The sequence below is a fragment of the Anser brachyrhynchus genome (assembly GCF_964034855.1).
Source record: "Anser brachyrhynchus genome assembly, chromosome: 2".
NCBI lineage: Eukaryota > Metazoa > Chordata > Aves > Anseriformes > Anatidae > Anser > Anser brachyrhynchus.
In genome coordinates this window covers 152,290,163-152,314,230 of record NC_137695.1, presented here as the reverse complement: position 1 = coordinate 152,314,230, position 24,068 = coordinate 152,290,163, and the positions used below count along the sequence as shown (strand labels likewise).

The following is a 24,068-nucleotide window of genomic DNA, read 5'->3' as shown; positions in this document are numbered from 1 at the left end:
CTAAAACATTGCATTTTAACCCAAGGGGACCAGCAGGTTTATTCTGTTTGCATGTGCTTTCCCCTAGACTCTGGCTGCCCTAACAAGAAATTCAATAAATCTGCTTCCAAACCATCTTGCACAAGCTTTGCATGTCCAGTCTGGGCCTGAGGAAATTAACAAGCGAATAGAGCACACCATCGACTTACGGAGTGGCGATAAATTGAGAAGAGAGCATATCAAGCCTTTTTCACTGATGTTTAAAGACTCCAGCCTGGAGCACAAGGTAGCTGGGTCTTGGTAGCTGAATTATTTGCTACTCAAATTGTAATAAATGTCCACTGAAATAGAGAAGCTCTAGGTTCTAGCTTGCATTGTTTCTTTTCTGGTTTTGTTCTTCTTTTTCATTTTGTTTCAGTTTTCAGAAGATGGGACTGAACTAGAGGTCATAATGGACACTGTCGTGATGCAGGTGTTACAGTGCTGCAGTGATTATGTTTCATTGCTGGAAAATGCCTACATTGGGCAAACTCTTCTTCTGAAAACAACAAAAGCTACTTTGCAGATTTCATTTGCTGTCTAGTACAAGCAGTTTTCTGTCATATGACAGGTTGCTTTGGCACAAATGGTGATTGAGCGTATTAATATACTGACACTTCTATTCAAAATATATACCCATATTTATATAGATAAGTGCCTTTCATTTACTAATAGAATCCATCTGGTCTCCTCTAGTCAGCCACTGTTTATTTCAAGTCCAAATTAATGTCAACTCTTTGTTTTAAACACCCCTTTTTAAAATTTGTTTTTAAAAGGTAAATGTTGTTCTTGTTTTTGTTGCTTCTCAGCAGCAATATGATCTCACTAATTTCTATTTCAGTCCGCATCCATATATAAGCTTTAGGTTAAAAAGAGAAAGGCAATGGGAGAACTTTACTTGCAAGCTGAGTGGGAGAGGTGTTGCATAGATCTCAAATGATTTCATTGACTTGCATGCTATTGAAATGCAGCAACAGCAGGCCTATGATTTGATGTGCAGTTAGACTGAAAAGAAAAGAAAAACAAAAAGTAGTTTCTAGTATGAAGGCTTACATCACCATCACTTTTCCACTGGAAAACAGACTGTTTTGCTTGACTTATAGGAGACTAGTCTTCAGGTGGTATTAATGGTGAGAGCTTCATGAAAACTGCTGGAAAAGAAAAAAATCTGCTTGAAGTGTATCAAAGTCCTTATATTAAAAGCAAGCCTATAGAAGGAAAAATAATTGTTTGCTTAAAAAAGGGAAAGATTCGATTTCCCCATGAAGATATTTAAGATACTGAGACACAAGGTAAAATCCCAAAAGATGCCACTGCTGCAAAAGAATGCAGTTATTATGCAAAGCTGTCAGGAACCCGGATCTCAACAACAGCTAAAGAAAGGGCTGTGGCTGAAACCACACCTCTCTTAGGAGGACAAAAGCAGTCAATGAAGAAAGTTTCCCCACTTGTCTTGTGAGACTGTACCAGAAAAGAAGCCAAAATTGTCAGGGACAAAAATCTTGGTAAGAGGAATAATATGACTCTGTGGTATAGTGGTTGGAAGCTTGGTGGGGTTCTCCGGATCACATGCTCTGGTCCAAGACCTGTTTGTGAATGTTATATGAAAAAGACATTAACACTAGTATTAGGCTTTGGAGCAGGAAGTTAAATTCAGGATTTCTGATATCCTGTTAATTAGCATTTAAAGATCTAAAAGTCATGAGCAATCTTTAATCTTTTAAAGACACAAGGTAAAAAGATAAGATGGAAAAGTCTGGATATAACAGCAATAATCAAGGTGGTGGATGGTGTATTAGAATTTTTTGTGTGTGTAAAAGAAGAAACAGCCTGGTCACAAACAACTTGATGAGTAAAGCAGACTACTGAATTAAGAACCTCACCTTACATTGCTGTTTAATAAAAACAAGTCCTGAACGTAGGCTGGAGCAAATGGACACTGCCCAGAATCAGATTCTATGTTCAGAGTCCAAACTCTCTCGTGATTTTAGACTTCATAATTAACATCCTTATGGAAAATCTAGACAGTCAGGTCAGAATTTCATTAAAATGCAACTTAGGCAAGGGGGTAGGATGAGCAAAACCATGCCCTAATCTATGACATTTCATAGGTCAGATTTTAAATATTAATAAAGTGTTTAATTACTTCTGGATATCAAAAAGTCTATTAGAAAGCCAACATTTTTATCACTTTTGATACATTTTCTTCTCACTGTAACATTTCCAACGCCACCCTATGTTAAAAGACATGGAAAGTAGTTCTTTCACTAATACTTCCTTTCATTCAATATTTCCTTAGGTATTTCCTATTTTTTTCTGTCCTCTGAATTGGGCTGATTTTTTTTAGCACTGCACAGAAATAGGTGTTGTTTTTATTTTTTAAATGTCAACACTGTTTTAGTTGCTCTAGTTCATCCACCTCCAATAGTTAGATAGTTGCCAGCCAGCAAACTTCTTGCTTGTGTTGAGTGTGCAAAGACACCATGAGTGTGTTCAGAGAAAGTTGAGGATTGCATCAGGATGTAAAGGGATGATGTGGGTTAAGGAAAGATGAATTGCAATGTACTCTTCCTTATAGGCAGGTATCTGTAACAGGCACCTGCCTATAACAGGGGACAACATGGAAAATGTCATTTCCTTTCTTCCTTGTTAGCCTGTACAGTAGTTACAGGTTGTCCTGATGGCCTTAGTGTTAAACTATAGAATAAAAACAATCATGAAAAAAACAATAGGGGAAATGTTTTCCCACAGAAGGTAGCTATTTACTCCATGTTGCCTTATATTACTATTGCTATCAGTTTCTCCCTTTCTCCTCTTGCCCATTCAGGAAGCAAAACAAGCTCAGATTAGAAGCCCCCCTCTGTTCTCTCTGTTAGAAAGAACCCATGAAAGGTTCTCTCTAACCTTTCAGTCTGGAATTATGCTTTCTTCTAGTCATTAACATTTTGCAACTGCTTACCATGACCTTCTACATCAGCCTCATGAGGTGTTCCCTGCAGTGTTGCTGAGCAAAGAGAGAGTATAAGTCTGTTGGCCTCCCATCTCACACTGCCATTTCCATTTGCTGCCACTCACCTTCAGCTCAGCACAGAAGCAGCTGTAAGTCAGACATAACTCTGAAATAAATGAACTTCTCTTATGTAAAATATTGCACCCTCACATTTAGACATCACCCTTTTGGGCAGCACTTGTATCTGTCTAATACTTATTTCTTTTACCTGCAAATACTTCTCATTGCAGACCTCACAGTTATTCAGTAGGTAGAACAACCAGTACCCATACTGGATCTCCCCACCAAACGTTGTTACATTAATGGTGTTCAGTCAGTATTAAGTTAATGTTCTGTGCCTGAAACCACAGAGAAGTGAGTAACCATATGAACAATACTCTATATTTCTTTCTACTGCATTTGTAACAGGACTGCTATGCATTGGGATCATAAGCCTTTTTGGGTGGCTTGAATGGATCTCAAATGTCATGCTGGACTTCTGCTAGATTTTTCACCTGCCTGTGCTTCTTATTCTTTTATTCTTATTCTTATTCTTATTTTTATTCTTATTCTTATTCTTATTCTTATTCTTATTCTTATTCTTATTCTTATTCTTATTCTTATTCTTATTCTTATTCTTTTATTCTTTTATTCTTTTATTCTTATTCTCATTGCAAAGCAATTGCAGACAGCAGATTTATACTAGTACTGAAAGTGCTAATTTACTTCTTTTGAGGTTTAAAAAGCTAATATATATATATATATATACGTTTTTTTTTTTCTGGAAACAGCATGCTCAGAACTACCATGAATGCTAGCACAGGTCCCATTTTGCAACAGTTTAAATCATTTGTATATGACAGCAACTTAAGCCAGTGCTACAACTTCCCCTTCCTCTCTTATCTCATTGCTTTTATGTCCTTCTTGGTGATAGCATAAATGTAGATTCCACAGCAAGCTGCAATGATTGCATTAGTGAAGGGGTTATATCCCTCAGGCAATACGCATATTTCCACATGAACTTTGTAAGAATACATTTTTCAGAGGATTTGTGCAATATCCCCACCTGGTATATTTTATAGATTCTTTCCCCAAATGGACTAGTCATTATTAACCTGTATTTTACTCATTAGCACTTGATGGCTCGTTTAGAGACTAATTCACTCTCAATTTTGCTAGAGGTAATTTTCACAAATAGGATGTAGACAGATAGAGCAAAAGAGTCATCACTGTAGAGTAATTCTAATGGTAGCATGAAAATACACTGAAGGTTTTCAAACATGTAATCGCTCATGGGGAAAATCTCCTTCTACTTTAGTTGATTTCCAAATATTAAAATATGTCATTAAGACACTCTACCATGATAACAATGACTTGGTAACATCAGTAGCATGTATTTTCAGAGAAGATAAATCATAGAAACAGGGTAAGGAATTTTGCATTCTGGTAGGGTTTTTGCTAAGGAGAGTTTGCAGTGTAAAGATTTGTATAAAGATATCCTAAGCCCTCATGTGTGTTTGTATTGAGAACATAAATAAGACTGGGCTTAGAGGTGGAGTGTCTGTGTATTTTCTGTGAGATGAGCACACTTAAAATATCAAAAGAGCTTTGAATTTCTCAGTACAGGTTATCTTAGGTCAAAATTAGACCTAAATATTTGAATTTCTCTGTATAAAAGGTTCAGATGGGTGAAAAGTTAAATGACTAGAAAACAAACCTTGCCCTTCCTTCATCCCATATCCTTGCAGAAATAAGCCTCACCTCTTTCCTTTGATTCAGAAACTTCCAGTGCAGAGCCAAGAAGCTCTGGAAGAAACACTTGGCAAATCCTGAGCCTGTTTAGCATCTTCTTTTCTGTTATTGATTTACAACAGGGTCTGTGTAGACTCTCTGTTCTTCTCAGTAGTTCATCCATCCCTTTTCCCGCCTTGAGTTTCCATCTTCTTCTGTGCCTGCCCAGCAGAAGCTGCAGAAGCTTTTTCAGCAGCACAAACATCATCGCTCTGAAGGCAAAAACAAAACAAAACAAAAAAACAGTCTCCCCTTTCATCCAAAAGAGCAACAATGAGCATAAAGCCAACCAACTTCCTACCCAGTGTGCAAATGCTCTAGGTGAACATATAAAGCCTATTGCATGTCCAGCACTCACCTTCCAAGGAGCTCTGGGAAAAACTGAGAGGTGGTGAATCACAGAATCACAGCATAGTTAAGGTTGGAAGGAATCTCTGGAGATCATCTAGTCCAACCTACCTGCTCAAGAAGGGTCCCATGGAGCACATTTCCCAGGGTTATGTCCAGATAGCTGTTAAATATCTCCAGGGAAGGAGACTCCACAACCTCTCTGGGCAACCTATCAGTGCTCAGTCACTCTCATAGTAAAGTTTTTCCTCAAAAAATGAGCAACATTACTTGGCAGAGAAAACTTGGCCTTATTTATTTGAGCCAAATTTCAGCTAGCTGGCTGGGCATGAATAAACAGTGCCATCCAACAGCCCAAAGCTCAAGACAAATGGCTCAAGTCCCTTGGGAATAAAGGAGGAGATCCCGCTGCACAATAAACAAGTCATGCCAGTGCGTGTAGGCCTATGTGACTTTGCAGCTACAGCTTTGATTACAGAGTACGTCTCATCATGATTCTTTCTACCACTCTACCTGGCTCCAGCAGGCTACGTGCCTTTCCATATTTATGGAAGAGTCTTGAGGCTTAATTTATCCTTAACGACTTCTCCAAGTCATAAAAGGATAGGCTGTTAGAGAAATGCTACGTTTATCATGGGTGTTTGTGCTGCTTCAGAGACAATAAAAATTTCTCATCACAACTTTGTTACTGATTAGACCACAGCATTCATCCTTTGACATAACGCTTGACACAGTGAGCAATTCCATGTCTATATTTCATTCAATTAATTTGCTATAATTTCCCTAAGTAATATTTAGGATTTAATGTTATATTTTAAGAAATGTGTCTTTCTCCCTTTGGTTCTTTTTGTGCCACAACCAAAAAAGACTGGGTCCATTATTTAAGCAGACTGATGCAGTTCTGTTTTCCTGCACATGAAATTGGGGTCAGTGCCTCTGTGCTTTCAGCAGCAGAATGAAGTGTAGATGCCTTTGAGCACCATCAAAAATCATGTCAAAATGGTACTGCTTCTGAAAACAGCAGACACAGGGTATAATCATGGCAGAGGAGGATCCAAAATGAAAGGCGTCAACAAACAAACCCATCTCTTACTCAAAGCAAATGGGAGCAGGAAAGAGAAGCCTTTTTCCTATTTCAGAAGCTTGAGTCTGTATAGTCTGTATGAGTGTAGCCTAAGTCTAGACAGGATCTTCCTTCAAGAACAGTTTAGCAGTAAAATGCAGGAGTACACAAATGAACGCTCTCAACGCATGTTGCTGATACAGTTATTAATTGTTTTTTATTTTTCTCAATTATAAAACTCTTCAGGCATTTATAACTGCAATTTGCCTTATTTTCAAACTCCTGGAGAAATATCCTGATATCAGATGTTTCTTTGATTCTGGTTTACTTCTCTTCTGCATATGTAACTCTCAGATCCCTCAAAAGAGATTAAATAAAATGGAGTTACTGTTCAGAGGAAGAAAAATGACTGAGACAAGCTCCTATGGGATTGATCATTAGGTGAAGAAAATTTGTTGTCATCTGTATAAGATAAATACTTCTGTGGACCAATCTTCATCTGCCATAAATGATTAGAGTTTCATTAAATTATCAGTGTTTAATACCAGCTGAAGATTTAGGCAACATTTCTATTTAATCTGATTCACTGCAATTTACTGACCCACTATGATTTATTGATGTATCTGTTACTCCAATTCTGGCTAACTCCAATAGAATGGGAGTCTGCTAGCATTTTCAGTGGTCCAATATGCTGGGGAAAAAATAACTTTCCGATAAATGATGGTAATAATGCACTTCAAATGATCTTTTACATAATAATACCCTCATTTTCTCCTTGGAGAATGCCCACATTGACAAGTTTCTGTACAGCCTCTGGAAATGTCAGGGTACAGACATAACTTACATCCTAGCTACAGAATGCCCCAAATTGGGTGCATTTAAAATAATTAAAAAAGAAAGCAGAAAGGTATCAATATGGAAAGCACAGGGACACCTCTGTAATATAACACATGCAGACAGGTTACTTTTTTGTTTGCTTTCAGGTGAAGGAACCCACAATTCCTTTGGTGAAGCAATTATGTTTTTAGTACTGTATTCAGCAGCAGAAGCCTCTAATATCTATTCATTCACTTTATGCAAATAAATCGGAAAAAGAGACAGTCAACAAAACCATTTCATAGTACAAATGAAAATTAGAGACTTATGTTCAATAAGTATTTTACCAGTGTATTTGTGATTTATTGGTTGTGCTTGGATTTTAAAAATAAATTCAGAATTATTGACTTATTAGCTCTTCCCCCAAACCTCTCATATGCATCAGTCTTTATGAAATCACTGGGTTAACAGCTAATTTGCTCTTCTTTTTTTTTTCTTTTTATTCCAGTATTCTCAAATGCGGGATGAAGTATTCAAATCAAACTTGGTGTGTGCATTTATTGTTCTTGTGTTTATCACCGCTATCCAAAGCTTACTTCCTTCTTCCAGGTAAATACAGAAATATATTACTGTGTATCTGAAGGCAGTCTTGGGGAAATAATGGGATAACATTGCTAGCAGATGTGGAATGAGCCAATAAACTGCTTGTTCCCCAAACTCTTTGGAAATATTTTTGCCCTTCCTCCTATGCCCCCCCCCCCCCCCGCCACCTCCCTTTATTATCTGCTTTTGTATCACATTCTCTGAAACTTCACATTTTCATGTGAGAGACAGTAGTATCTATTGACATTATAATGTTATGTTTTTAAGCAGAACTCCCACTGAGATAAGCGTTAACGTCGTCTTACAAAAGTTTGACATGGTATGGTCTGGTGCTTTCTGCGTTCAAGTAAAACATGATCCAGACTTAAAACTGTTTTTACAAAGTAACAATCAGGGATTGTTTTGGTTTTGTTCCTTACATGCTACATTAGAAAGTTGTAGTGTTGTGCTTTGTTGCTAAAGATATTTATTACCCAGCTGGGGGAAGCAATATTTTGCCCTTAAGAAGCAGCAGCAGCAAATGATCTGGTAGACCTTTTCCCCCTTCTGCTTCTGTCTGGGGCTGACCAAGCAACAAGTTCCTATCAAAATGAAGAAATTGACACAGCTGTGACCTATATGTTTACATGTGTAACATAGTCAAGCCCACCAATTGGCCTTTTAGTCTGCTACTTAACAAAACAAGATTATATATAAGGAATACAGTCAGTTTTCTAACATCATAGCAAAGCCAGCAGAACATCAACTGTCGCTAAAGCGAGCCTCTAATCCCATTTGATATTTGAACAAGTGCCCAAATGGAAATGCCCAGATGAGCATAATTGTCAAGTGGTTTCTACCACTCAGATGAACCTTAGCTTATGGCTTCCTGGAGAATAACCTTGAAAATGCAGTACTTGTATATGAAATAACAAGCTTATGTTACAATCATCCAGCAATATTTCTTGGATCGTTGTTTGGAAGGCCTTGTTCACCATGTTTATGTCCCAGAATAACAAAACAATAATTGGATGCAGGTCGGTAATTGCATTCTGCAGCAGTAGTGTACCATGTATTCCACAGTTGTTCCTTGATGGGAATCTACGCAGAGTAGTGTCTGACCTTGTGCTGTTCCTTATGTGCTATATTGCTCTAATAGTAGTAAGTTTGTTTGCTTGTCTAAAGTCTTTCTCCCAATGCACATCCAAAATTTGTCACTTCTGGTAGCTGTTATTTTTGCCTTTTCTCAGTATGTACAAGATTTATGGATCTTATTAATGGAACCTGTTTTCTAAAATTATTTCTGCTGCTATATCAATCACTACTATACCAGCAAAAATACATGACATTTTTTCTATCTGCACAAATTCATCTCTGTTAATTCTCATGACGGTATCTAGTGCCATTGGAATTAGAGGAGTCACATAGCTGCCATGCCTGCAGCTGTCTCTCATTCTGGTTTCCCATATTGCACAGTAATTTGTGTTTTCCCCTGCACTTCACAAATTTTTTGGACCTTTTTGTCACTGAATATTAAACAGGCTGTAAATATAATAAATGGGAAAAAAAAGTTTAGATATTTCCTATATTATTTCCTACAAGATAAGATAAGCAGAGGTTTTTAAACAAAATTATGGAACCTTGGCCCCAGGATTGCCTCAGAAGTCGGTTAATAGAACCTGGGAAGATATCTGGGGAAAGACTAACTACCACTATCCCTTTGAGAAAGAGGATTTGACTAAGTTATCAGGTACTTCATGGCAGTTCTGATGTCCTTTCAGAAGACCACTGTAAAGATTTAAGAAGTCAAATTTTGGTCTTCATTTTTTCAAGTTCTGATACTTTTCTTCAGAAATATGTTTCAGTCTTCAGTCTTAATAAAGCATAGTTGTTAAATGAGGAGTGTTCAAAAGCTGAGCAAGGCCAAAAAAAAAAAAATAAGATAAAAAAGATGAGGGGATCTGAGCAAGAAGATTTATTTAAATGTATTGAATGAGGAAATAAGTTCACATAAGTTCAGATTTCTAAAATTTCTGTTCAAAGACCAATTCCACTTATGAGTATAAGCACATGAACAAGATATCACTAAGTTAGGCAGGATTTGGATTCAGAGAATCCACTTATGTTTAAGAGAAAACACTTATGTTTATACCTCTAGTAGATATCAGAGAAGTACCATAGGAGGAGAGCATGGATATCATTTACACAGAAAAACTAACAAACTGTATAATTCACACCCCTCATGGTAACTTACCCTATCAACATATTTTAGAGCTTTTCAATTTATGCTTTGGTGCTTTGTTGAACAGGGATGGAATTATGTGTTTGTTTAAGTACATTTGAATATTTTGCTAAGCTGAGTCTTTTGGGAATTTCTGGAAACACAGTAAAAGAAACATTATTTAAATCATCATAAAGGATATCTTACTAAGGATCTTCAGATAATTTCCCATGTAGGTTGCGTGGGTCTGTGTGCTAAAGAAGGTAATCATAGGATTGCAGAATTGCTTGAGTTGGATGACCTTAAAGATCATCTAGTTCCAACCCCCTGTCATGGGCAGAGATGCCAGCCAGTAGATCAAGTTGCCCAGGGCCTCATCCAGCACTTCACCAAGCAATTGCAAAAAGAACAAAGACTAATTTTACTTAACAGAAAAGTTAACTTATCTTTCTGTTATTATAACTCCTATGTAAGGGAGTTGCAGAATTTTATCTCAGTTTATATATGTCTCCTGCAGGATAAATATTGGATTCATTCATACTTTCCCCTGACAGGATAGGTACCTCACAGAATTTAAGAATCTTTGCAGTAGCTTTCATGCTTTGAAATATTGAGTCATTACTCTAAGTGACATAAATTAATGCCATATTTCTATTGTAATTATCCTCTATGAAGCCATTAAGTTGCATTGCCAACTTTGCAGTGATTCATCTTTTCCATCTGAAAGGCTTGGGAGTTTGATTCATCTCCTGCAATAAACTTCCTATATGCTTACATGTGCAACAGGTCATACTAGAGCAGACTTCTGTGCTACTCTTATTTCTGACAGTTTTTCACTGGGTTGTTCTTGTGAGGGGAGAAAAACAGTTTTCAAATTGTTCATTTAAAACATCTGCATCCTTTGTTTTACATAAATTTTCCTTCTGGCTCCACAACTCTTGATTTATGACTATGAACAAGGAAGAGGGAAGGCAAAAAGCTCCATTTCAAACTCTATTCTGACATTAGGGGACCTCTGGAAAAAAAAAATCATTTGGCCTTAAATTGCTTCTTCAATGAAAAAGGGATCTATCCCATGCACTTCTGAGAGAAGTTCTTAGACAGAAACGTATTATGTCTTGTCCCTTTTCTTATAACCTCTGTTATATCTTCTGCTGTACTTGATCCTATCAACATGCTGCCAATATAATCTTTACACAGATACTGGGCTGATTCTCTGGGACTTCTTAGGTGTGCACAGTTTAATTTTGTTTTTATCATAAGCAGACTTGGATGAGACAAACACATCAATATCTAACAGAATAGCTACCACAGAAGAATTCTTGTTCCCTACATATCTATTGTAAAAGAATACAAAGCCATGGTTTCTCAGGTGCCTAGGCAGGTTGCATTGCATTTTGGATTGATATCCCAGTCTTAGGTCCCTAGCTGCTCCCTGTATTCTACCATAATACAATAACATTTGGTCTTAAATGTGTAGTGTGACGGTCCAAAATAAGAACTCATGTTTAGTGTCCTCAGGTTTGACATCTTGAGTTTTGACCTCAAACTTTTTGAAAGCTTTATTTTGGTTTCATTTAAAGCTTGGTCAGTTTAGGTCTGCTGTATTGGACACATATGCATGAATAGGCTGTCTATCTGCATCTGAGTTATTAATAGAAACTCTCAGTTCCAAAAAGAATCTCAGTCATTTAGCTACTGCAAAATATTGTTGCAGTGTAGGAAGCCAAAAGAGTTTATTTCACATAACTTTTGAAACCCAGAGTCCATGCCCTGGGTTCAAAATATAACCAATGGAGAACCAGTCAGTCAGTGGACCTCAAGGTGGCTTTCAGCTGAATAAATATGAGACCGCTATGCAGTGAGATGAATATCCTAAAGCACACAGCTCTCTTAATGAGCTCTTTTGACTCTCTTGACTAGTTCTCCATGACTATTGTGCAGCTTTTTCCTGGCTTTATTGTCTCTTCCTTGACTACATTGCTGTCTCTTAAACTCATCTCTGATGATGGTCTTCGGGACCCTGGGTGCCCTGAGCGGGAGGACCATGATGACGGTGGGAATGACAAACTCACTACCGACCCTGAACATGTGCGGGATTTGCTGCTCCACCTGGATCCATACAAGTCCATGGGTCCAGATGGGATCCATCCCAGGGTGCTTAAAGAGCTGGCTGATGTCATCGCGGGACCTCTCTCAATTATTTTTCAACGATCTTGGGAATCTGGAGAGGTCCCAGTAGACTGGAAGCTGGCAAATGTTGTCCCAATTTTCAAGAAGGGTAAGAAAGAAGACCCTAGCAATTACAGGCCTGTCAGTCTCATGTCAGTGCCTGGTAAAATTATGGAGAAGATGATTCTTGAAGTTACTGAGGCGCACCTGGGGGACAATGCAGTCATTGGTCCCAGTCAACATGGGTTCATGAGGGGTAGGTGCTGCCTAACAAATTTGATTTCCTTTTATGATAAGATCACCCATCTAGTTGACCAAGGGAAACCAGCTGTTGTGATCTTTTTGGACTTCAGCAAGACTTTTGACACGGTTTCCCATAGGATCCTACTGGACAAGATGTCCACCATACAACTAAACAAAACCATCATACGATGGGAGAGCAATTGGCTGACGGGCAGGGCTCAAAGGGTTGTGGTTAATGGGGCCACATCTGGCTGGTGGATGGTCACTAGTGGGGTCCCTCAAGGCTCCATTTTAGGGCCAGTCCTCTTCAATGTCTTTATAAATGATTTGGATGTAGGACTAGAAGGTGTTTGGAGCAAATTTGCCAACGACACCAAACTTGGAGGAGTTGTGGACTCAGATGAGGGTGGAAAGGCCTTGCAGAGAGATCTGGACAGATTGGAGAGCTGGGCGATCACCAACCACATGAAGTTTAACAAAGGCAAGTGCCGGGTCCTGCACCTGGGACAGGGCAACCCTGGCTATACGTACAGACTGGGCGATGAGACGCTGGGGAGCAGCCCCACAGAGAGGGATCTGGGGGTTGTGGCTGACAGCAAGTTGAATATGAGCCAGCAGTGTGCCCTGGCAGCCAGGAAGGCCAACCGTATCCTGGGATGCATCAAGCACGGCATTGCTAGTCGGTCGAGGGAGGTGATTGTCCCACTCTACTCTGCGTTGGTGCGGCCTCACCTCGAGTACTGTGTACAGTTCTGGGCACCACAGTACAAAAAGGACATTAAACTGTTGGAGAGTGTCCAGAGGAGGGCAACGAAGATGATGAAGGGCCTAGAGGGGAAGACATATGAGGAGTGCCTGAGGGCACTTGGCCTGTTCAGCCTGGAGAAGAGGAGGCTGAAGGGGGACCTCATCGCAGTCTACAACTTCTTCGTGAGGGGGAGTGGAGAGGCAGGTGACCTATTCACTGTAAACACCAGTGATAGGACCCGCGGGAATGGTGTTAAGCTGATGTGGGGGAAGTTTAGGCTGGACATCACGAAGAGGTTCTTCACCGAGAGGGTGGTCGCACACTGGAACAGGCTCCCCAGGGACGTAGTCACTGCACCAAGCCTGTCTGAATTTAAAAAGCAATTGGACTGTGCACTTAATCACATGGTCTAGACTTTTGGGCAGACCTGTGCGGTGCCAAGAGTTGGACTAGATGATCCTTATGGGCCCCTTCCAGCTCGGGATATTCTATGATTCTATGATTCTATGATTCTACATTGCTGTCTCTTAAACATATTAATGTTTTTGTATATATTTTTTTCACAGTATAGTCTTCTTTCATGGAGACTGTATTACTTCTTATCTCTCTATATAGTAGTGAGAGAAAAACTAGAATATTTAGTGTCCATGAACTATCAGTTCCATGAAGAAAAGGTTTCTGTCTCCAGGATTGTTGATTTCACACATACCTCCTTTTTCCTATACTCCATTCATGAGGATATCCTGAGTGTACCCGTGAACGTCTTTTGCTCTTGCAGCAAGCATCAGTGGCCTTCTGTGTATTTTCACAGACAGAAGCTGTTCTCAAAGCGTTGTCACATAACCTGCTTGGTGTCATTGGGACTTTCAGTGAATCTTGAGATTTTTGTGACGAACTTTTAGTTGTACAGGACGAAATCTGTGGCTTCTGCTCCAGTCTTTGTTTCTTCATTATTCACTCTTCCCAAATGCAATTTGTTTTCTCTGGCTACATTGTTCTTTCCTTCAAAATTCTGAATGAGCTTGCTGAAGGAATGGAACTTTTCTGGGAAGCTCCACTGAGTTCTGTGTTCATCACATACAAATATTTGGAAAGTCTTGTAGGAGTGAAATGCTGAAACAAATGTAAGATAACATTGTGTACTAATGAGAAGAGTTTCAAAACTAATATTACCACATGGAAGCTCTCAAGGGACATTAATGTGTAAATCATTTTATTTCAGTTCATTAGGGAACAGAGTTTCCATTTTGGTATTTTTCGTATATTATTTCAAAATGTTTTGTAACATAATTTGGTACTACAAAAAAACTATCATCTTATGCATATAACACCTTTTCTGTTTATTATCTATTGAACTATTCTTTTTTTCTGGACTCCTACACATAGAAGCCATAGCTTAGAACCAGTTCAGAATTAGCTCTGCTAAATCCAAATCTGAATAGCCTGAAACTGAGGACAATTCCAGGTAAGTTGAAATATAGCCCACTCGGATTCAGGGAGTGAATATGGCTGATCTAAACATACCGACAAACTAGGATAGAAAAGCTGTGGTGATATTGTCACTGCTGTTTCCATTTACACCCTTAAATTTGTCTTGCAATAAGGCCCAGGCATAGGGATAGTATTGTACCTTACTCAGCAAGATGAGGGATAGTGGATGTGTAGTCAAATCTGAATCTTCATGTTTTCAATAAGATAAAACATACTCTTACAGGGGGTTTAAGAAGCAGAGTACTTCTCACCTACACTTAGCTACCTGGAATTGCAAAAGTCTCCGTGGAATGCTCTGATCTCTTTCAAATCTCTTTCAAAGATTTTTTTCCTGTGAGAAATTACAATTATGTCACTGTAGAGTACTGGCATGTATACAACTAGGTTACTAGAAATTTTAATTACTTAATTACTCTGTATTGCAAAAAGGCAAGGGAAAGGAGTGTGAAGAGATCGGAACTTTACGGAAGAAGTGGAGTTACTTTTAATTTGCATGGGTTTAATTGAAATAAAAATCTTTGGGAAAAGAGATATGAAAGGACAATAACTGGCAGAAACAGGGACAATAAACTTGATTTATGAAGTGCTGAGTGCTTTGTTCTCAGTGAATTAAAACAATTTACCACATTTCTCAGGCATGTCAGTTACTTGATTGACTTCATGTCCCAGATTTAAGCAAGAAAAAAAGGAACAAATTTAGAAAAATATAATGAAAGATTGACAAGAAGAAATTCTGGTTTTAATGGTTTACTCAAAGGAATTTAATTGTCTATTCAATGTACATATTTAACAATACTTGGATAAAGATCACATTCACACGAATGAAGTGTTTAGGGTATGCCAAATTACATGTTTTATTTTAAAATTTTTGGACCACAGAACATATTTTCATATGATTTATATTTTGAATGTCTTCCATGAAAACAGTAGATCAGTTTGTTTGTTTTAAAATTGATGACATTCTTAGCCGCAGTTGACCCACTATTAATTAAAATCAGGATGTCCTGGTTCCAGTTAGGACAGAGTTAATTTTCCTCCTAGTAGCTGGTAGGGTGCTATGTTTTGGATTAGGATGAGAAGAGCACATTTCTGTAATTACCATATTCTGACATGCCAGAAATCAGGCTGCATTGTTTTACTGGTCATTTCTGAGTTTACAGTTTGAGACCAAAAATGTAGTATACTTTCAAGACACCTGTGTTGTGCTGTATACAAAATATCACTCGTCCAAACTGCACACAGAAAGCTAGCCTACTGGGGTTGGGAAGCAGTTCATACACAGGTGGAGTCAGAAACCTACAGTGTGAATAGATTTGCTCCAAAAGCAACTTAAGGGACAACTGAATGCTGAAAGAAGGGATGTTCTGATTGTTCAGACCCTAGGTAGACAGACAGAGGCACTGGCAGCAATTTCCCTTGCTTATTTCTTCAACAGCAGTTTCTCAGCAAGAAAACAAGTGAAATAGTAACAGACCTATGGAACATGCCTCTGCTTCTCTCTCTCTCTCTCTCTCCCTCTCTCTTTTTTTTTTTTTTCCCCTGGAGTAATTGTCTCAGATTTATGAAAACTGATTTTTCCTAGAGTTAACTGTTTGCGCATTTATTTTTATTAGCAGTAGTATTGTGATGTGGTTTAATGCTGGGTTCTCTTATTTTTCTTTCCAGGGTGATACCAATGGTCATTCAATTTTCTATTCTGATTATGCTGCACTCCGCTCTTGTGCTAATCACCACAGCAGAGGATTACAAATGTTTACCCTTAATGCTCCGGAAAACTTGCTGCTGGATTAATGAGACCTACTTGGCCAGGAATGTCATTATATTTGCATCTATTCTGATTAATTTTCTTGGAGCCATCATAAATATCGTAAGCTTCATAGGGAACCAGGGTCTATTATACAGGAAAATATGATTTATGAATTATTAAGCTTGCTAAAGGACTTGCTAACTAATGTGTTTATAAGCCAGCTATGATTTAAATATAAAAGGCAAAGTACCACAGCTTCAGGAATTTCAGACTGTTGCTTAAACTATGTATTTCTGAAATACGTAATTATTTCTCCCTCATAAGGATCATCTATTTTTAAAACCCTTCTGCCATTTTCTGTTCAATATATCCACAGTTTGAGGATAATTCACAATTTTCTGATGTTCTGATATACTTTCTTAAGGACTGTTAGTCCGTAGCGCTTATAGGTATTAAATTCCTCATCTCACAGTTCTATCAATTACATTACTAAAAAATGAGAAGGGTCAACAAAACTAGAAAATACCTATAGGAAAAGGATAGAGAAGGTGAAGTTGGGCCAGTAACCTCAGTATAGGAGAAAAGTTTAAAAGCCTAAAGGGGTTTTAACAACTCCCCTCAGTCCAGATTCACTTTAGCTGAAGTATCAAGCTATGGTCATGGTCGCTTTCAGCTTTCTTTATAGTCAGTGCAGAAAAACAAGTATCCCCAAAGATGTCTTTTAATCATACTGGTCCCAATAAAGAGATTTTGCACTCTCCAGTGTCCACACTAGGAATATGGTCTGACTGGGCTCCTAATGTACGTCTCCACTAAGTCCCAAGTATGACAAATCTAGACCAGATTTTATCAGCATATCTGTGAGAAAAGGCATATACCAAATTTTGTTTCACAACTGTGCTTAGATAAAATTATTGCTAATTGAATACTGTCAGCCTGGCCAACATGTCATTTTCACCATGTCACATGGTAAAAGAGTAACACAGGTGCAAATACAATAAAGCTCTGATTATCCAGATGTCTTTAGAAATAAGAGACAGCTTTGCATGAATTAGGCAGATAATAGTATCGTACAACCTGGTAGGTATTGAAAGCTGAGCCAAGAAGACAGTAAATATCTCACTGGTAGATTAAAAATAACATTTTTATCACACCTCCTTCTTCTAAGGAACCTTTTGGGTATGGATGTAGCTGTGCTTTTTCATCTGAACTTTGTTCTTCATAGATATTTGTTACTTTAAGATTAGACCAAGAAAGCATTTAGTGACAATAGAAATAATAGCAACTATAACAGCACAGGTTGCCAATATACTAGAACTCAACATGTGTCTTGGTTTCTTTGTGATACCACGCAGTCACTGACAGGGGAGTCGTTTGGAGAAAGAATAATGTCACCACTGAGAAAATATAAATACGGTTGATGACAGGATGTTCAATAGGGCTGAAAACTTCCTAAAGATAAGGACAGTGCTACATTATAGTATGGATCACTAAGGTGTGTTGTAGAATATAGAGGTTTTAAAATCATGTTTGACAAATATCATGTCTGAAAAATTGGAAAGATTTTGGTATAATGAATCTTGCTCTTTGAACAAGGTGACTATACCCAATTTTCTATTGATATGATGATAACAAGATTTTCTTCATGGTTTATTGCGGATTATTTTTGAAGATTGTGCCCACTGTAATCTTGTGTGATGGCTAATCCAAAAATAGTCATAAGAAATGTAATTGGTTTTACTCTTATGCCAGTGGGCTTCCATAAGGCAAGAAATAGTTACATTTATTGTCTTATATTCAGAATTGCAGTGACTTGAGGCACTGAGACCTCACCTCTACAAGAAACCACAGCATGTATGTAATACATCATTAATTTATATGGAAAGGAATCCTGCCTTAATAATAGTTTATTTTTATCTACTTCCTGCACACCACTAAAAAGTGAATTCTATGAAGTAGGTACTGCAGCAGCCACTTCTTTCCATATGGTGGACTGCAGCACTATAGGGACCTATGTGGATTTAAGAGCAGGTAATGCAGCTCAGCCTTGCAGTTATGTGCATACATTGCATTCAAATTCAGCCAGCTGGAGGGAAGTAAGGTTCGGGTACCTTCTAACAAAAGTCTTTGGTTTCACCAGATGGGCAAATGAGTCTAGTGATTCTCTATATCAAGTACATTCTTATTATTAAAACATTAGAAAAAAAGATTATGATCCTGAATATCATTTAAAGACGCACCCAGAGATGGCACTCTGCCTTGTGGAGAGGTGCTATACACATCATGAACTTGCAGAAGTTACCATTATCTGTTGTCATGCAGGACCGGATAGACAACCTAGAAAATGTTGCTGCACTTCAGAGATGACTGAGCTGCTGAAAGAACAAACAAGAGAGTTCCAAGTTCAAAATTCATTAGAATTTAATTTTAAGTAATTGGGCTTCATTAAACAAACTATCTAACTTTTAGAAAGAGGAACAAGGGAACTAGCTTGTACATATCAGGTTAATGAAATGACCTAGTATAAACATCCAGATTGGATTAATATATGTGACGGGAAACTCCATCTGCTTTGACTGTCAAAACATGAAAACATTAATGATTTTTTTCCTGTGTTCTAAGACCATGATATATTACGATTCAACACTGGTGTCTTATTTATACTTAATACAGCCAGTTTGAAATACCATTAAAATGAATGCAGTTAAAATGCTGTATTTTCTGAAATTCTCCTAGATGTTATTATCAAAAACATTGTATCATGAACCATTTTTCGTTCCCTTACATTCTAGATGTCTCACAATTCTGGGACCATGTTATTCTTTGACACATGTCATGATGCCATGGGATTTTTTCCCACCCCTAGAAGGATAACACCATCCATAACAGCATAGCAGGAAAAACATGCCTTCAAGCAAGTGTACACATATAGTTTGATTTTATGCTCACAATATAATTATGTTGTCTATAATTCATAGCAAAATATAGACATTATCGCATGGTAGTTCTTAAGAGTCCAATGTCAGTCCTCTGAAACTCCTGGAGGAGCTCATCTTTCACCTTTGGGAACAGGATTGAATAGGAAGGCTACCCAGACGCTAAATGCCTGTAGTGTGAATACCTTTCCCATTTCCTTTTCATTCCCACTTTTCTGTCTTCATGTTGTCCATTTAGCCCTTGCTGGCAGTTAGGAAGCTCATATGGAAAGGAGCAGGTCAGCCAGTTCCACCCCTGAACCAAGCCAGACAGCCACACAAGCACTTAGTCACTAGCGCACAACGTAGCCCCGATTTATTTATTTTTCTCTTTTTTCCTTTATTCACAGCTATGGTGTGATTTTGACAAACCAGTGCCCCTGAAGAACCAGACATTCAACAATTCATCTGCATCTTTTACAGACATCTGTTCCTATCCTGAGGTATTTCTGAGGGTACTTTTGAATCTGAGGCACAGCTCCACCGAAGTTACATGGCGACTACTAACTAAAATCAATGACCTGTGTAGTGGTGGTGGAGTCAGGTGCCTTAATAGGACTGTGAAGCTGAACCTTGTCATCTATCAATAGGCTGGCAGAAAAAGTAGAGATGGATTACAGAATGAATCAATCTTATGGCCTAATAGAACATTACAACCAGAATCTTTATGTATCCTAAGGTTTTTATTGTCCTTGCTGTTCAGCCTGTATATATGCAGACAGCGTTCAGCAGACAGCTGAAATGTGAGTAGACATGAGACACTGAGATGTGACAAGACCTGCATTTTGGTACAAGTAAAGATTATTATTTTTTTCTTCAACAGAAGTCATTAAGAAAAATGGAAGCCCTCTCTGGCTAGTAATATCCTTGTTCATGTATGAAATCAATGACAAGTCATTATTAAATGCTTTACCAAACTAAGTCTTCCAGCTTCCTTTCTGTAAGCATCAGAATCTCATTTGCCCAAATTTCTAGCTTTTTCTGCCTGTCTTGTGTATTTAAAAATAATTGGAAACACATCCAGCAATGATTCAATGCATCACCTCAATAAAACATACTACTTAATTCTTAGGAAGCTAATGGAGGAGACTAATAATATTTTTTATATCAACAAATAAATAAATAAATAAACACAACAAAAAACTGCAGTGATTTTAAATTTCCATTTGAAACAAACAAAAATGTCCTCTCTATGATGAGCAAGCAGACAGCAACATCAATGGTTTGGTTATGTGCATGTTGCTTAGAATGTCATATGGCAGTGTCATGATATTGCCACACATTGCAGAGGAGCACTCTTTCCCACAGAGGAACTGTACTAAAGAAAAAACTGTAGTCAGAAAATTGAGTGCTGCAGTCTCTCCTAAGACTGTATGATAGGAGTTAATTTAAACTACATTTGGACCATGTGTGTTGAGGTTGCTATTTCAAATCTGAATAGCTTATGGCCATGACTGTTTTTCTATATCCAGTATCAGCTGCACGGTTTGCATTTGACAGATGACTAATCATTGAGAAAAATGAGACAATGATGAGATTAGAAAATGAAGTCTGAATAAAACTTCCAGGCATCACATTTTAAGAGAATAGTGAAACTGAGCTTTACTTGTAATATTAAAAATAAATAAATAAATAAATAAATAGATAATTGTATATATTGTATGTAGATAATGGCTTTATCCTCTCTTCAGGTAGCATGGGAAAAGGATAAAGCAGGAATATGATTCTCCTGTCCTAATTAATGTGAATCCTGTGAAAGTTTAGAACCAAAGGAATAGAAAGGACTCTCACTGTTGACTTTTCATTAGCCAGCTACTACATACAGCATTTCTCACTTTCCTCTTTTCATTATACAGGATGCCCTTTCCATTCTAATACTATGAAAATGCAATAAAGGTGCAAAAGAGCATTTCTGCTAATATGGAGGTGTCATGCAAAATAAGAGAAGTTTTAATTGAACATTCTATATGAGCACTTTGTTTCTATAGTAGTCTGTATGCTAAGACTTACAAGAGCACCAAATTCGAGAGCAATAGTTTTTGATACTTCTGATCACTGGATCATTTATGCAGATATCAATGAAGTGAATGTATAATCACTAATCACTAAAAGTAATTGTCTGTCATTTTCTCTTCAGTATTTTGTCTTCACTGGTGTGCTGGCAATGGTGACTTGTGCAGTCTTTCTTCGTCTCAACTCTGTCCTGAAACTGGCAGTACTTCTCATCATGATTGCGATCTATTCTCTGCTGACTGAGACCATTTATGCTTCACTTTTTCTGCAATATGACAACTTTAACCACAATGGAGAGTAAGTGTTCACAGTTTCCTTTCAGAACTGTTTTTTAACAAGGTAAAAGGTCAAGTCTTACCAGAGAGTACGCATATTGGATAACATAATAGTAAAGAATAGGGTTGGTTACAAGAGGCAACGGCTAATCTAACAAGATTTATAATGTGTTTTTTTTTTTCTCAGGCCTTTTTATTTAAGTACTCATTTCATGAGGAAAATTAAATACTGAGCAGGGATTATCTCTTAAGTTTCCCATAGTCCATCCATGTTGCTAAAAATATATTATAGTGCATATACACCGCTTGTTTCTAGTCCTGAATACTCCAGAAGTACTGATGTAAACTTTTACCTCCAATTAAGAAAACAGGAGTAAACAGTTGATATTTTAGGGGCAGGGTTTTACCCGTATAAATCTCAAAATATAGCATACAGTTGCTAGAGATATAAAGAATACGAGGATGATCTCATTTTGTAGACTGTCTTGTCAGAAAGAGGAGCTGAAGAGCCAGTGGGAGGACAGAAGATCCACCACGATTTGCAGCTAGAGCTGCTCCAAGTGTTAAATAACTCTGAACCTAGAGTAGCAGCGATTTAGCTCATTCAGAAAAATACATCTTTAATCTTTGGTACTCGACGAGCTTGTGCTGCTGCTTGTGCTTTTAAGTGCATGCCAGCAAAACCTGTAACTGAAGAACTGCAAAAGCACAGAAAAGCATGCATTTGCAGTGCAAGTAGTTCTCACAACAGCCACGTCTTTACACACAATAAGGCTCTGCACACATATCTTTCCTTACTAGCTTCCTACAGTACCAAAATACTAATGACTTGAGATGCAATTCCTTTTTCTAATCCTAGTTATGCTCTTACTGTCTAATCATATAACATACAGTATACTCATGACAGAGCCCAGCAAATAAAACAAATGACAGGAAGGAAATAATACTCTGACCAAGAGCATTAACTAGAAGTAGATATCATGGTCATTGTCTGATGATGTCATGATCATATTTTTATTTCCACTAATTAAGCACAGCAAAGAAAGTTTATCCTTGCATGAAAATCTTCAGATTCAGAATAGTTTCTATTTCCCATGGCAATAAAACTCTCCAGGGACTTTACCACAGAGGAAAAAACAGCCAGGAATATACTTCAGAGCAGCCAACAGTCCAGGAGAACAGTTCATCTCAGCTGAGATGCTCCACACTCAGGAAAAGGACTTGAGCTTCACCTCTGACATTAGGAAGCACAAGGTTCACGGCCCTGTTTTCAGTAGCTTCTCTGTTTTCTTAGCTATACTAAATAGTTGAATAAAAGGTATTGCAACTTAATACAAAACTCATCTGTCTCATATATTTGGGGCTATAACTACATTACTACAATATCCAATGATAGAGGCATTTGTAACTATTCGAGGTTGCTGCCCTCAGCCAGTGTATCAGAGTCCTTTCAGAATGAAATCCTGGGGAGGCCATATTTCTTACAACTGCAAAATGGGAAAACACTTGAATTCAAAGTATTTACATTCTTCATCAGACCCACAAGGTCAGTTCAGTTACCTCACTCCCAAGCAAGTTTCTGTTTGGTTTAGTCTTGTCAAGGTCCACTTTTTTGTGTGCTCTAGTTGTCATGGGAGTCCTCTGACAAGTATCATCTATCTTTTTTTCAAAATTACTGTGGTAAATGGATTCAGGGTCTGGGCTGTGCATTACTTAAGGTTGGACTGGATGATCTTAGAGGTCTTTTCCAACCTAAATGATTCTATGATTATTCTTATATCTCAAGGTATACAGAAGCGTGTCCCAAAGTCTCTTCCACCTTTCACTCATTGCTTACTCCAATATGGACTTTTTTTCACAACTTCACACTTTAAGCAACTTTTAGTCATTTCCTCATCTTCATTTATCTACCTTCAATGAAATAATTGTCAAGTATCTGTTTCCATTCAGCTCCAAATTTTGTTCCTTCTCCCTTTTGTTTTATTATAAATTTGGCACTACCAATTCCCCAACCTCTCCATTTATGTCTTTCCCCCCTGAGAAACATGCCTCTTTAAAACCCTCTGGCATTGTAGAGATAATGGCTTTTTCAGTTTTGTCATCTTTCAACATAATTGCAATTCCTCCTTGTATTTGAAACCTACTTAAACTGTTCTGGGCTCTTTTCACCATATTTCATCACACTTTCTTCATTGCTCCACACACAGTATCTCTGATTCCATTCAGCAGAAAATAGACACATACTTTCTTAACTCATCTTCTTTGTTTCCCTACTATCTACAAGTGTTTCCTTTACTTCCCAGTATAGGCAAACAATTCTATGCTCTCCTCTTTGTGTCTCAGTAAAATAAATATAGGGATATTTAAATTTCAACAACAGCCTTGGGGTCCATCTTTTATGTCTAGGCCCACTTGCTGGGCTCTTACTGTCACAGTCTGGAAGTTTCTCTTTACTAGATTCAACCTAAACCTTTCCCTATGCAGATACAACCTCCTGTACATGGCAAGGGTTGTTGTGTTCATTGTTGTTTATAAAGCTCCCAGGAAAGCAGAATGACTGGCACAGAGCTTGCATA

The 24,068-nt window shown here is 37.9% G+C and overlaps 1 protein-coding gene across 2 annotated transcripts in view; it reads left to right on the top strand.

The window, feature by feature from the left end:
• Positions 1 to 24,068, top strand: part of ADCY8 (adenylate cyclase 8) — a 127,904-nt gene that overhangs the window by 83,748 nt on the left and 20,088 nt on the right. Inside the window, exons 8-12 of one of the 2 annotated variants that reach the window (XM_080580711.1) lie at positions 68 to 265; positions 7,534 to 7,634; positions 16,148 to 16,349; positions 19,555 to 19,647; positions 21,342 to 21,514. In XM_080580711.1, coding sequence (XP_080436837.1) covers positions 68 to 265; positions 7,534 to 7,634; positions 16,148 to 16,349; positions 19,555 to 19,647; positions 21,342 to 21,514 — 767 coding nt within the window. The remainder of the gene's footprint in view (positions 1 to 67; positions 266 to 7,533; positions 7,635 to 16,147; positions 16,350 to 19,554; positions 19,648 to 21,341; positions 21,515 to 24,068) is intronic. The other variant, XM_080580712.1, reaches the window with a different exon arrangement.